This window comes from Myzus persicae, unplaced genomic scaffold (assembly GCF_001856785.1).
Source record: "Myzus persicae strain clone G006 unplaced genomic scaffold, MPER_G0061.0, whole genome shotgun sequence".
Lineage (NCBI taxonomy): Eukaryota > Metazoa > Arthropoda > Insecta > Hemiptera > Aphididae > Myzus > Myzus persicae.
Window position 1 is genome coordinate 158,680 of NW_019101686.1, and position 15,201 is coordinate 173,880.

Genomic DNA, 15,201 nt, shown 5'->3' on the forward strand with positions numbered 1-15,201 from the left:
GTTATCACTGTAGTTAAGGATAGAATATGATTCTCTATTTCTTTGAGATGAGCGGCTATTACTGAGAAGGTATGAAAAAACTTATCACAGTGCCCCACGTTTATGAACAGGAACGCTGACTACTTATGTGTAAATAAAAACTTAACATTCTGCTGACTACTGACTTAGATTTTTCTCGGTATGAGTAAACTTAGTTTTTGAATATACTTCGTATTATAGACATAATGTGACGTTGGAAAAGTCTGAAGTTTGGATTTTGAGGTTTTTTGTCATCTTATTGCATAGAAAAACATTACAGAAAATGATCTGCCGCAAAATATGTAATACAAGTATACAACTAATAACGTAGCGCGATCTGTCGGCCGACAGGAATTAAGAGGTAAACGGAAAAGTCTTACAGCAATGTTAATGAAGAATAAATTAGGCTACGTATAATATTATTTGGTTGCATTTTGTACATTTACGGGATTTACATTTGATCTAAATGCGTAGAAAATATTATCAATGATATATGCTAAAATTATTGGCAAATATTTACAACGGAGACTAAAATACACTTATATGTAGGTAACAAATAACAATATTGCATATACCAAGCGCCGTAATACAAAACATTTCGTTATCGGTTATTATGAATTCTGAATTATTAGAAATTCTACATTTATACTGTAAAAAATTATAAAATATAAATATTTTTTTAAAATTATAAATGTGCCATTTAAAATGATTTTTAGAATTATTTGTTTTTTATCACAAAACCAATCATTATTTAAATCAATGATAATATGTAAGGCAAAAATAATATTTCATTAGAGCCAGGTTCATTATCCCACTACAAAAAGCGTTGCTTTTTATTTTTTATATATAGCCCTATAGGGTTATATATATTATAGGGTTGATAAATCAACATTAATATTTAACTCGTATAGACATTGAAGTTTTTTAGAATGTTCTTAACTTTATATTCAACAATGTTTTTTTTTGTCATCGAACTTTTTTCCTGATATCTATTTACACATTTACCAACAAGGTGGATTATTTCAAATGATGGATGTGTGTTAAAATAAATATTTTTTCCCAAATCGGTATACATTTAAGTAATTCTGTTGTTATATATACTCGTATAGTGTCTTCGTAGCGTTATCTCTCGGACAAACATCCGTGGCCTGGTGCCGTTATTTCCAGAAACGTTTTATCCACGAAATGTATATAAAATATAAAAAAAATTGCCTTATATTGATTTTGTTTCACTTTTATCACTTTGGAAATAATATATTAATATTTTAGTATAGGTACTGGTATAAAAAAAAATACTATTCCAAAGATAACTACCTAAAATCGTCTAAAATTTGCATTATGTACCTACTACAAAGATAATCAAATTTAACTAGATGAACAACGAGATCATTTAAAACTTACATTTGTAAAATAACAGTTTTGCTAAAAATATAATATAAATAAGCTTACACTTTTACACTTGCGTTTTAACCACGATTACCCATCGAAGTGTTGTAGAGAATTTACAATATATTATAATATTACGAAATAACTGCAGTGTATTAACACTCAAAGAAAATAAATATACATAAAAGAACTAAATGACCATGAATATAAAACTGAATAAATAAGCTGTTGCCTATAGCCTAAAAAAATTAATGCCTACCACACAAACAATTGTTTTATAAAAATAAATCTGAAAATCTCGTCACAAAAAATGATTTTGGTAGTTTATCTCAGATAATAATTTTAATTAAATAGAAATAAAAAAGATACTTTAATTTTTTTTTATATAGATAAGATTAAGAGATAAATTGAACAACACTGGTAATGCACATACATAATAATAATTATATTATAATAATTGTGTACATGTGATTATAATATTAGCATATCGTACCTATCATAGTATCTTGTAGGTTAATATAAATTATAATACGCACATAATAAAATAATAATTTACTTTTATTGACTACTTTTTGAATATAAACATAATATAAAATCACAAAATGAGAAGTAGGTATAATAATAATAGAATTTTATTTTTTAATAACTAAGATCGTGTATTTTACTAAACGATCGGCTTAAATACATTATGGTAAAGCCGGTAACATTTTTATGGTTTATTTCTGATGATTCCAACGGTATAAAAACACACACCATGCGAGATCTCCCGGCCAAACGATAAACAACGTACATTTTCGTCCGTGGTTCCGTCCAGAAACGATACAATGACGCTATTTATTCATGTAGGACTGTTGCCATTTATCAAGCGGTTCGTCACGTCGCATCTTCCATTGACTTGTTTTTGGTTTCCGGAAGACACAGATAGAGGAATAAAGCACCGACACCGGACACGGTGCCGAAAATGTAAAACGTCATCGACGTACCAATGTTGGTCAGCAGATAAGGGCTGATTTGGATCACAGTGTAGAACATGATGAACCCAAAGCACGTGGATAGGCCGCTGCCGAGTTCTCTGCAGTACCCGGGAAACATCTACAGAAAAACAATAAGGGGAATGATATAATAGTGTATAATATAGTGACCTACGGTGTAAAGTGGAATATTGCACTCGGAAAAAGGTAATGATTGAGTTGGACTCGTTTCGATCATTAGATAAAACCTATATTTTATTAACAAATACCTATCAGCCGACTGTCGAAAACAGAGCAGGTAGGTAAATAAAATGTAATAAATGTACCAACTTGTTTTAATTTTTCTAACAGTACATAAATTGTATTGTTTTTTTATAATAATGACATATATATAATAACTACAATAAAAAAAAAAGATTTAAAAAATATGATTATTTTTAAAAAGAATTAATAAATGGCATTATGAAATTAGTAAATTTTTAAAGATGTTTAAATAAATAACTACAATTTAAATATTACATATGCCTAGTCACGATTAAAAAATATCAATATAAAAATCATTTGTAGGTATTCGTAATTATTTCCAAATGAATTATTTACGTTGTGTAATACTGTCGTTAAATTTCTTAAGGATGAGCTGATTGAGTGTAATTCGTAGATGACCTCTTTGAGCCAAGTTCAATTAATATTTAGCTTTATTTATAATTTTGTAAATAAAATAAAATAGATTGCTCGAAATTATTAAGAGGTATTAAATATCTATATCGTGTAATGTGCCATTCTGTCATTTTATAATTCTATAGAAACAAATTTCTTTTTTTATTCACTAAAATCAAATTACAAATGTACAACTTTGGGGCTCTAGACAGAAGCTTTGAAACAGTAACAGATTTTTTTGTGATTACATTGAAATTGTTGACTTCTTTATCATAATATAAATCAGCTAGGATTAATTCTGCTCCAATTAATTTTAAATATTGTTTTACTCTACATAATAAATTTGATAACTTATTACTATTTATTAGTAAAATATGTGTTAACATTATTGTAATAGTGCACTGAATTAAATTATTTGCTTTCGGGGCGTAATATAAAATTATTATTTTTATGAATTATAATGTTTCTATGTAATATATACATAGTAATTAACAAACTTGTATTAAACCTGTACTTGAATACAGACGTCGTTATATATTAGTACTGTAAAAAACAGATAAAATTCATCAAATGAACATTGAAATAAAAATGAATTTATTGACTAGGTACAACAGTAAAATATTAGTGAGGCATTTTTTTCGTTGGATTTTGTCGTTTGCAAAAATAAATGATTTGTGTGGTGATGGACTGTAATAGTGATACCATATAAATATATAATAATATATTGTGATTATACTGTTTATATTGAGGGCTTAGTAAAATACAATAATTATAACCGTTATGATATTAGCAATATCATTATTTATTATCACTGATATGTAAGGCTGGGCAAATTAATTAATTTTTTCACTTTCTAAGTTAAGTTAATACAGACAAATGTAATTAAAGTTTAAACTTAAAAATTACTTAAATACAAATCAGCTATTTTGATCCTATTTGAAATCCAGAAATAGTGCATTTACCACTTCAACAGTCTTCAATTTAGTATTTACAATACATTGGTAAAACTTTATGAGATACAATACCTGTTTTTTACAATAAAAACAATTATTTGAACCAAACAAAATATATTTTAAATGGGATTTATAGTAATTAATAATTATGAATGATAAAAGTTAATGTGATCATACCGCATTTATTAACTGATTAGTATCTACCGGTATCCAGAACCTAAAAATTAATTTTTGTAATATTTTGTCTGAAAATATTGTTATTATTTAACAGTTTTTGTAGCGGGGGGGGGGGGGTCGGTACTACGCTACCGGCAATTACATATTATGAACAAATGTTGATAGTTTAGGTAGTTAGAAGTTGTTCATAAAAAAGTAACTTGTATGTAGGTATGTAACTTAGTTAACTTCACTTTTAATGCCCAGATTTCTATTATGTATTAGTTATTGGGCATAACACACCATAACGTCATGCTCACCTCGCCGGACATGATCCAAGGCAACGGCACCAACCCGATGTTGACGAACACCATGTACGCGACGATGGACAGAACGGGTGCCAGGCTGGCGGTGGTCGCCGGGGCCGGGACTGCATGAACAGCCACGCTACCCGCGGTGACAGGGGCACCTGCGTCGCGGACCGAGGCGGCCAGGCAAATCAGAGATGCGCATGTGCCTACTGCTGAGACGACGGCCAGCGGCCGGCGGCCGAACCGCTTGGTTAGGCCACACGCCAGCACGGACACGGCCAGCCGGATGACGTCCAGGGCCATGGTGCAGTGGTACTCGTTGAGATCGGGCCCAACACGCTTGAGCAGCGTCACCGAGTAGAAGGCCACCGCGTTGACACCCGAGAACTGTTGGACGAAAAAGAACGCGGACAGTACGGCCAACGGCCCCAGAAACGATGGCCTACTGAAGCACTGGCGCGCCGTCGGCTTGACGGCCTGTAGCGGCGGCTGCGGATCGACTTCCGGCGGTGGCCGCGACGGTATGCCACTACTAGCGTGGTCGCAGACTGCAGCGGTTCGACGGCGCCGGCGTCTTTCCTCATCCTCGCGCAGCCAGACAGGCGACTCAGGCGTGAACCATATGAGCACGTAGCCGGCGAACGGCACGACCGAGCACAGGGCTGACACCAGCCGCCAGCCGAGGAACGTGCCCATCGTGTGGACGACCAGTATACCGGCCGATACCGAGAACGAAATCATGGCCAGCGCAGCGCCCCGGTAACGCTGCTCCGTCACCTCGGCAATGTACACTGCCGTTGGCGGGCCAAGCAGGCCGGTGCTCAAGCCCGTCATCAGCCGGCCCGCGTACACGCCCGTTACGCCGGTGGCCATCGAAACGGCCGTCCAGCCGAGCACAAACGGCACGCAGATGAGCAGGTTGGTCGTCTTCCGGCCCAGCCTGTCCATGGCCAAGCCACCTAGCACACTGCCTGCGGCCATCGGCAGCGCTGCCATGCTGGCTGTAAGAAAAAAACGTTCTGGTTAGAATATTAATATTGCCATTACCATTCGTAATCGACCAGGACCGTATAAGGGGCTCCACGCATCTGGGGACTGCTGATTATTATGAGGGGTGGCTATTTTCTTTTTAATTTTCATTGTTTTAACCCTCTCATAACTTATATATATATAATATATAATTACATTTGATAGATAAGTACCTACTTATAATACATAGACAGTTTAAATGTATATTTGACAGATGATACAAATACATTTTTACAAATTATTCCATAAAACATTATTGTTGGCCAAGACACGAAAAGTTTTAAATTATTACATGCTATTATAAATAATATCATTCTAATTAAAGCAGTGAATTTTTTTGAAAATTAGTTCGGCCCTTAGTGAGTAAAATGACCCCTTAAGAATTAAAGTACCTATAGTTGGCCCTTCGCGGTATACAGCGTATGCCACACCGACATAGTGTTGCACCAAAAAAGGGTTCATTTAAATATCCTATTTTTCGCTGTGAACTCTGTAGTGTTTGTTAAAATTATTGAAAGTTGCCTCGGAACATTGAAACATCAAGTTCAAAATGGCATAAATTCAATATATTTTTTTATAAAAAGTTACTTGGTAACAAATTTTAGATTTTAACGTCAGTAATTTGACCTTTTTTGTAGCACTTTTTTTCTTTTTTTTTTTAGAGGAAAAAGAACAATTTTTTTTCATACTTTGACGAGATAAATTCTGCGCACTCATATCCTATATTACTATAATCAGTTTGCTGCAGAATCAAAAAATCGAAACATCCCATCTCCAGTCGATTGGCCACTACAAAATGAGCTTATGCCAACCCACGATGGAAATACCGATATGTATATATATATACACGAACTGTTAAACCGATTTGTGCGTAAGCCATTGCCGTTCGAGTGATTAAGTTTTGATTTTTTTCCCCCAGACATATTGTATATGCGCGTAGTGCAAACACAGGTATACAACCGGACAGTTAATCCGTCTACAGTTTATACCTATGCAGTATACCTATACAATATAGTGCATATACATGGTGGTATTTAATTACACTGCAGCGTGCAACTCGTTGCAATAGTTGCATCGGCCATAATAATGTCCATATATTTTAGTATACACAAATATAATATTATGTACAGGTAGGTGCCTAATTTATTTGGGGCCGAGTTGGGGACTTGGGGTACCCTAAGACAATGTACAATATTTCAGTGTACCTATACATGCTTACTTTGGCTACACAATACCATAGCAGCAACACATTTTTCTAAATTTAAACTTATGTAGAGAGGTATTTTTTAAATAGTGAGTCATCTAATGCGAACCTACGTTCTGTTATACAAATACCTATAACCGTAAGTTTCCGTTTATTTGAAAACGTTAATATCTCCTCGACTTTATGACTTATCTTTTTCGAGTACATCCACAAAGATTGTACAGATACAAATCTTATGTTGCGATATTATATTGATACAAACTCAACCATTATCATATTATATCATTGTCCTCTTTGTATCTGAAGAGAGTCAATTTTATAATTTATAAGTTTGAAAATGTCCGTCCTGCCACTGTTGATGTAATGTGATTATGAAAAGACTTAACCTCCATCTGAATTTACATAGCTATACAAATATCAGGAATAATAGACGATATAATGGTATAATGGTATGATCTTCAGAAATCAATAATTTGCATTTATCAATGCTTTGATTGTAAAAGTGTTTTTTATTTCTATGGTTAGGTACTGTATCATAATGTATTGATGGAAATATCAAATAATAATAATATCATTCGTGATACGAAATATTTTTATACTTATTTTTTTTACTATTATATACAATATAATATCACAACCCATGTATTAGAAACACGCTTTGCAACTGTGCGTATAACTAAGCGTGCATGTCAAACGAGTCTTATTAGTTAGGTACTATTATCGCGGTATACCGGACTAGTATGAATGATTACATTTTCAGTTTTTGGCCCACTTTTACTATAAATATAATAAATATAAGCTTAGGTTTATGTTAGTTACGCCACTGCCAAGAAGTGCCATCGGGTATATCAAGGGCGCTCTGCTTAAATACATATCACGTACTATGAGTACGGGACACGTTCTGAAAAGTACCTATAATTAGATCATAAGCTCACCTATCCACGACTCTTGATGGCTGCTGATTTTGATGGTCGATCGGTCGTCCTTGAGCTGCGGTAACAGTACGGCAGAAAATCCGACGGTCATCCCGGAACCGAGAGTCACAATCAGAGGTCCGGACGCGGCGAACATCTGTCGAGAATAATAAGTTGTACAATATACTTATTATATTATATTTGTCCATTCATACTAAGATGCAATATCCCAACATACAACTATTATTCATAGACTCACAAGTAAAAACATACATTGCAAATACCGAAGTTTGTGATAGGTACCTAATCTTGACAGTAATGGTAGGTGGACACTCGTATTCTCGAAAAGTATAAAATAATAAAATAATTCATATTTCTACCTAGGATAGTATAGTATAGTACCTTTATAATATGACTGTTATCGGAAAAATATTATTTTAATATAATTTCGTTCAAAATGTGATTTTTACATTTCTGAAAAAAATATTATGCTGTAGAATAAGGAATTTTAAGTGTATAGGATATAGGTTCACTCTTCAAAAAAATTTAAAAATTAAAAATTATGACCATTGAAATTTTTTGTAAATGTTATTTGTAATTACTAAAAGTTACGTAAAAAAATATTTCCAATATTTTTTTTTTTAGAATATAAGTGCTCATTGCTTACCTTCAAAAGATTCACCTTGATTATGCATGGATCATATTATATACCTACTATAATTGCAACTATATGTCATATCCTCATATAATATGTTATACACATAACGTTCACTATATGAAAGCTGCAAAAAATATTTGACAAAAAAAAACAAACAACAAAATATTGATGCTCATAATACCTAAACCTGTTTGAATATTAGATGTTGAGTCTTAAGTTCGTCCGGTTTTGACGACGCACATCGCACACGTCATTTTGTTTCGGTCTTTTTAATATTATATTATATTAATAATTTTTTTTTTTTAATGCTTTATTTACGACAATAAGGTTAGTTATTTAATTATAATATATATAAATATATTTTTATTAGCTTTTATAAAAAATTTAGCTCAATAATTAAAAATTATATTATTTTATTTACTTATTTAGTATAAGTATTTAGTAGATAAAATATCATAAAAAATAAATGGACTGAAAACAAAAACTTTTCATCAATTAATCTTGATTGTAAAGTGTACTAATTAAGCGCGTACCTATACAGAAATAATCTTTGATGGGGGTGTATAAATAAAAAAAAAAACTAAAAATTTCTATCATTAATAAGTAAAGTATTGTTAATTTATAGGTATGACATTACTATAAAAGTGTTTTAGTAAATAAAAATCATGATGGTCCATGCTAGTTTAGTATATGAAATTTTTTTTTTTGAAAACATTTCGGGGTATTGAACCTCAAAAACCCCACCCTATATATAATAAGTGCCTAGTACTATTATCATAATAAAATGCAAATAATAATTATCGAAACCAGGAAGTATGAAAAAAATTTATTGTTTTCACCGAAGGATCATTTAGGCTCATGTGAAGGATTTCCAGTTTTTTTTAATGTAGGTACATAGGAAATATAACCAATATATCATAACGTATTTTTGCATACCTATAAAAAATTTTAATGTAATTTTAGTATTCGAACAATACAGTTTTTTTATGTCTATGGATTAATTGGATTGTTTGATTGAAAAAAACCAGATGGGTATCTACTAAAATGTCCAAGAAAAAGCATTATGTGGTTTGTAAGTATTATGGTACATAATATACGTATGCCTGATGGGGTGCAGTATTTCGGTGTGGTATATATTTGTTGAGTTTGGTTTAATATTATATTATAGTCTGATGAGTTTCATTATTAGACCTGACAGGAAATATAATCGATATTATACGTAACAAACACTAATTTATTTCCAATGTATGAATACACTTAATTACCTCCACCTGATTATAGGCAGAGTTCGATAGTATTGTGTTTGTGCGTATGTTCGCCGTGTTATGTACATCTTTTAAAACGTCCGATAGACAGAATGGATGTCTATGATGATTTAAACCAATGACTGTTGGAAAAGTTAAAATGTTTAATTTATTAACTAGCGTCAACATTAACCAAATAAATATTTGAAGAACTATATAGTACCTATACTAAAAAGTGTGTACATCACAAAGCCAGTTGTTGTTGTGTCTATAACCGTATGTACGATGTACCAATAATCAATTATTAGAGTTGGCACGCCGAGAACATAATTTAGTAAATATGCATTTTTATTTATTTATTTTGCTTCTTCTCGTGGACCCGCTGTAGTGAGGAAGTACGCAGTGATCGTGTATAATACACATTATATCTAATTGAGGACACAAAATAATGAGTCGGAATGCTTGGAGATCTTAACCGCAGATAGTAATTTGCTGATGTATATAATTTTAGACAAGTTTCCGTAAAGTTCCGTACACATTACCTGTTTGAAGACTGGCGGAACGTCGAGTTTGATATACATAATGTTATTGTTATGATTGTATCACTGAGAAATCACCATTATAATAACAATATCATCGCGGTAATTGCAAGAACCGAACTCGTTGATCGTATGATAGCAATAATAATTGTATTATTATGACGGAGATCGATTTTGTTCTGGTGCTGTTATATACGTCTGAAAAAAAAAATCACAAATAACAATATGATTGGAATGGTGATATTGAGACTTGCGCCATCTAAATCATCTAAACTCCCGAATTCCCGTCGAATCATCGGTGTCGTGTAGCTTTTAATGTGCAAAACGCGTGCGGAGGACAGAACAATATACCTATTATTATCAATACACATTATGCAGCTCCTCGTCCGTCCTCCACGGTCACCCGAAACAAATTAAGCGTCAAGGTCTCGGTCAGAGATCAATGTTTTGCTATTTAATTTTATGCTGCGACGATTTCGCTCTATTATACCTATGTGTGCGTACGGTAAAACAATATGATTACCCGCTAGACACCGTGATGCCAGATGATTAGGATCAAACTCCGCGAGGATATGCATAGGTACCTATGTATATAAAACATCGCCTTGGCCAAGGCGTATGATAAAAAACACGAACGTGCGAAAAAAAACACACAGACAACAGGCAGAGTACCTATATATAGGCAAAAAATAGTCCGTCGACTAACAATTACGAGTACTTATACACAATATGTATTGTTTCGTCTTGTTTTCATGACCTTTTATGATATTATTGTATACATTATTCATTGTGTTTTTGTAATTTCCGCCGCTGCAGAAAACTCGCAGTTTCCACTGCACACCGCTGGTCGTTTACTGCAGTCGCTGTTATTATTATTGCCATTATATTATCATAATAACAACAATAATATAATAATACGCACCACGCTGCAGTTATCGTCTGTTTCCCGTAATTTACATAACGTTTCGCGACGAGGAGGGATATCGTATTGTTAATATAGGTGTAAACCTATATATATGTAATGTATGTATATTATACATCGTGATTTCGTGGGGGAGATCGGTTTGTGATTCCACGGCACATGAATCACCGCGATGGCCAATGCGATTGTCAGCACGTGACACGTGATAAACGGTTAAATCGTTTATCAATAATGATATTAATGTAAGTAATGAAATTAACGCCGACACGTTAAAATGAATTATAATAAATAAACGATATTTTTCTAGTAGTTACCGATATTTCATGGACTATTGTACCTGATTTAAAATCATAGTAGATACAATGCGCTAGGTTACGTTCTTATATTTTTAATTTATTTTTTGGAACATCACCTACGGTAAAAAAAAAAATTGTGATTAATCGTAATTATCAATCGATAATTAAATAGGTACGGTCGTCTATTGGTATGCATTCGAAGTTGGAGTCATAGAGTGATTGAATTATTGCTATAAGTGATAATACAGTTTCCGAGTATCGAGATATTGAGAGTGCGAAACAAAATTCGAAGTCATGAAAAATGTAAACATTATGTAGGGACCTTATCACTTATGTATGTCAACAGTAATGCACATAATATATTATGCGATGTTTGATGTATGTAGTGTATAATAGTTATGATAATGAAACACAAATGGTTCATAAATATACTGTATAGATGGCCGTGCAGGTCTCATCAGTTTTTTAGTCACCTTGTAATATTAAAAATACTGTAAAATACGATGATTAAAAAAGTACCTGTATTACCATAAATATTTTATAATTTTCAGTATAGTTATTTTCGAAATCGATCTACTTCATCGTCATCGACATGATATCCCAATAACGAACAAAATGAAATAAGTTATACTACAGGTGGTTTAATTACACCTCGCAATCGTGATGATTTTTGCGCTCGGTAGATATGCATTGAACGAAAACGTATCTAATTTTTAGACTTTTTGTTACTATAATATAATATTATATTATATAGGTTATTGTTATTTATTACGTACAATTAGTTCAAGTGTGTTGTAACTGCAGAGATTTCCAAATTCACCAATTTACGCGTTTGCGTAATGCCTATGACTACTTGCTTTTTAGCGGGACACACACATAGTGTGAAGGTGGTACGGTGCGTAGACTGATATAATTGATTCGTTCTACTTGTACAGTTGATTTATTTAATATTACAAAAAAAAATGCACCATTATATAGGTACCAGCTGTACAGCAACAGGTAGTTTAATATACTATTATGGGTCAAGATTGAAAAGTGATATTTTTGCTGTTATTGTTAATTTCAGATCTAATAATTATTATATTTAGACTTCAACAATTTTAAATTAAAAAAATATAACATTTTAATCTATATAATAATTTATATCTAATATTTTCTATTATATTAAATCTGATTATCTAATATGTTCAATATATACATGCCAATAATTATAGAATTTTTGTATCCGTTTTTTTTTTCATTGGACTAAAAATACATGATGCGTACGAACTATTTAACATTGAATTCACAAACTAACTTATAATTAATATTAACTAGTAACAACGTACGAATAAATCAGCTAAAAAACTAAACCTTCAATCCCTCGCAGGTATGCAGTTTAAATGTATAACAATGATATTTTTTTCTTATAAAAATTATTAAATAAATAAATTGATTGTTCGGAGCTCATGCCTCACCGCATCACCATACTCCCCGTCGTTCTACCACCACATTTTATGAACAAAAACAAAGGCAAAATTATAATAATTATGTCTATTTCAATAGAATTGTACAAAGTTGTAAGTTCCTAAAAATGTAGATTGATTTGTTTTGATTCAGCAAGCAACTTAAAAAGTTCCAAGCTCTAATTTATAATCAATTAATGATATGCAAATCACCTATGTATTGGGATTTATAAATTTAATATGAATTTAAAGGATTTTTTTTACTTTTCTTTTCTTTATTTTGTCTTTAAGTCATTTATTCTTGAGTGCTTCGGTAACTTGTAACATTTCTTTAAGGTACTATTTGTCCGTCATTTATTATGAATTTCATTAAATTAAGTTAAAATTATTAATATTACTCGTATTATTATTAATATTATTAACATAAAAATTAACGAGTTAAAAAGTTAATGTTAGAATAAAAAGTTAAATTACTTAATTAAGTTACATTATGAGTTACTTTGTTTCGAACTTAAAATATTACATTCATCTATATCATTTATTATTGTAAGACATATATTAAGTATAAATATCTTAATATCTTTATAGTAATTGATTTTTAAAAATAGTTAACTTGCCCAGCCTTGTACAATACTCAATAATGTTTTCTAGGTATTCGTATGATATCAATGCAACAATATATACAGACTGCAAATAAATTATACAACATACTTTATCTATTTATTTCGTTTTGGCAAAAATAGTAGACATACCTACATATTTACCGAAACGTAAACACTATGCATGATATTATACATGTTTTGTAATAAATCACCAAAATACACACAAATTAAAAGAATCTATTATGATAAAAATATGAAATTTACCATACAATCTCAAGCAATTTTGAATCGAAATTTCATACCTGCTGGAATATTTTTGTAAACGATATTAAGAAATGTATAAAAGGTATATTTCAATATTTGTATTTACAACTATTATTATTATTATTGTTATTACCATTGTATGTTTGTATTGCAACATTAATATCGTACTATAATAAATAATAATCTATATCTGTGATAAATTATAAAAATTAATGTTGGTCTGCCTGTCTGCTTGTAGTTAATAGACTCAAGGAACTATTGAACCGTTGTCAATAACAATCATATCAATAGATTCTTTGAGACTCTTTGAGACTTGGATGGTGTTTATAGCTTATTTCGTCAAACCCTCGAGATAGCTAAATGATGCTCAAATATGGCATGGGTATACTTTTTTACAAATTTATTTATAAAAAAATCAAATCTTTGGCACAGGCAACGTCGTGCGGGATAGCTAGATATGTATAATATAATAATACGATAAACGAGAAAATTAATATGCAAATATGCGTTCGAATCCGAATACTACCTACGTACAATAAACATTATAAAATATAAGCGATTGCAGTATTTGAAAAATAAATTTTGAACAAAAACAATTTGCAAATTAAAACGCATACTTTCATGTTCGTTATTCGCCTTGTAAAACATTTTACGCGGCTAATATTAATATCTAGTGATTTTCTTATACTGGTGATCGTGTACCAGAAGCAATTAATATTACCATTATTATAATATCCTACGGTCATACTAATTTAGGACGCAATATTATGTTATTATTATACTTACACTTTATGTATACAATCAATAATATGAAACATTAAACGTTACTAGCTTATTCGTACACGTTGATCTATACATCGTAATAATTAATAAATAATGATATAAATCACGTAAAATAAATTCATTAACATAAATTCCAACATAATATTATGTTTCGGTTTATACTACGGGTATAGTTAATTATATCGAATATATAAGTATGATAATAAATAACATATTACCTGCCGAGTCGTTTCCGAATGCGGCGTATTGTGGGCGATCTAGAATAATATTTTTTTGATTTGCAATGAGTGAATACAAAAACGGACTCGAGAGAAACACCTTGGCGTATCGGCGAAATCGTTAAAGTCTACGGAGACCGCGAGGAAAACACCACGCCGCGACCACGGGAAATACACTGGTCGCGGTGACGTTACAATGCTAATATTATTACTAAAAAATATTATCGTAATGCATACCTAAGCTGCACGTTTCGCGCGGCATACCCCTTCTACGACGGTCGACGCTAAGAAGTAATAACTTATCAACGTACGTGTTCCTACGGGTTTTTTTTTTCCCATCACTCGCAGTAGTATAGTGAGTATTTTAATATTATTATGTGTATGGTATATAGGTGCGCGTAAATTATCGCCTTTCAAAAACCAGCCGAAAAAGTACATACCTACATATTATAATTGCAATATTAATTCATTTTAGCGGTCGGAGAAGACGATATTATACGTATAGGCGCGTATATTATAATGTTATATTACGGGTGACCTATATATCTGCAGAGATCTAACGCTGAAACGACGAGTTGGTTTTTTTTTGAATTTTTATCAATCTAATGAACCAATTAGATGCGCATATACC

General features: G+C 31.8%; 1 protein-coding gene across 3 annotated transcripts; it reads right to left on the bottom strand.

Moving 5' to 3' along the window:
• Positions 1-1,828: 1,828 nt before the first annotated feature.
• On the bottom strand, positions 1,829-14,774 carry LOC111030140 (facilitated trehalose transporter Tret1-like). Of its 3 annotated transcripts, XM_022309512.1 has the most exons (7): positions 14,571-14,774; positions 10,044-10,238; positions 9,725-9,929; positions 9,523-9,644; positions 7,621-7,756; positions 4,462-5,453; positions 1,829-2,496 (listed from the first exon to the last, which is right to left on the bottom strand). In XM_022309512.1, the coding sequence occupies exons 3-7, from the start codon at positions 9,744-9,746 to the stop codon at positions 2,278-2,280; spliced, it is 1,491 nt and encodes a 496-aa protein (XP_022165204.1). In that variant the 5' UTR covers positions 9,747-9,929; positions 10,044-10,238; positions 14,571-14,774; the 3' UTR covers positions 1,829-2,277. The 3 variants fall into 3 exon arrangements, with proteins under 3 accessions (XP_022165204.1, XP_022165203.1, XP_022165205.1); XM_022309511.1 differs by having other exon boundaries at positions 9,523-9,929; XM_022309513.1 differs by lacking the exons at positions 9,523-9,644; positions 9,725-9,929.
• Between the last annotated feature and the right edge of the window lie 427 nt (positions 14,775-15,201).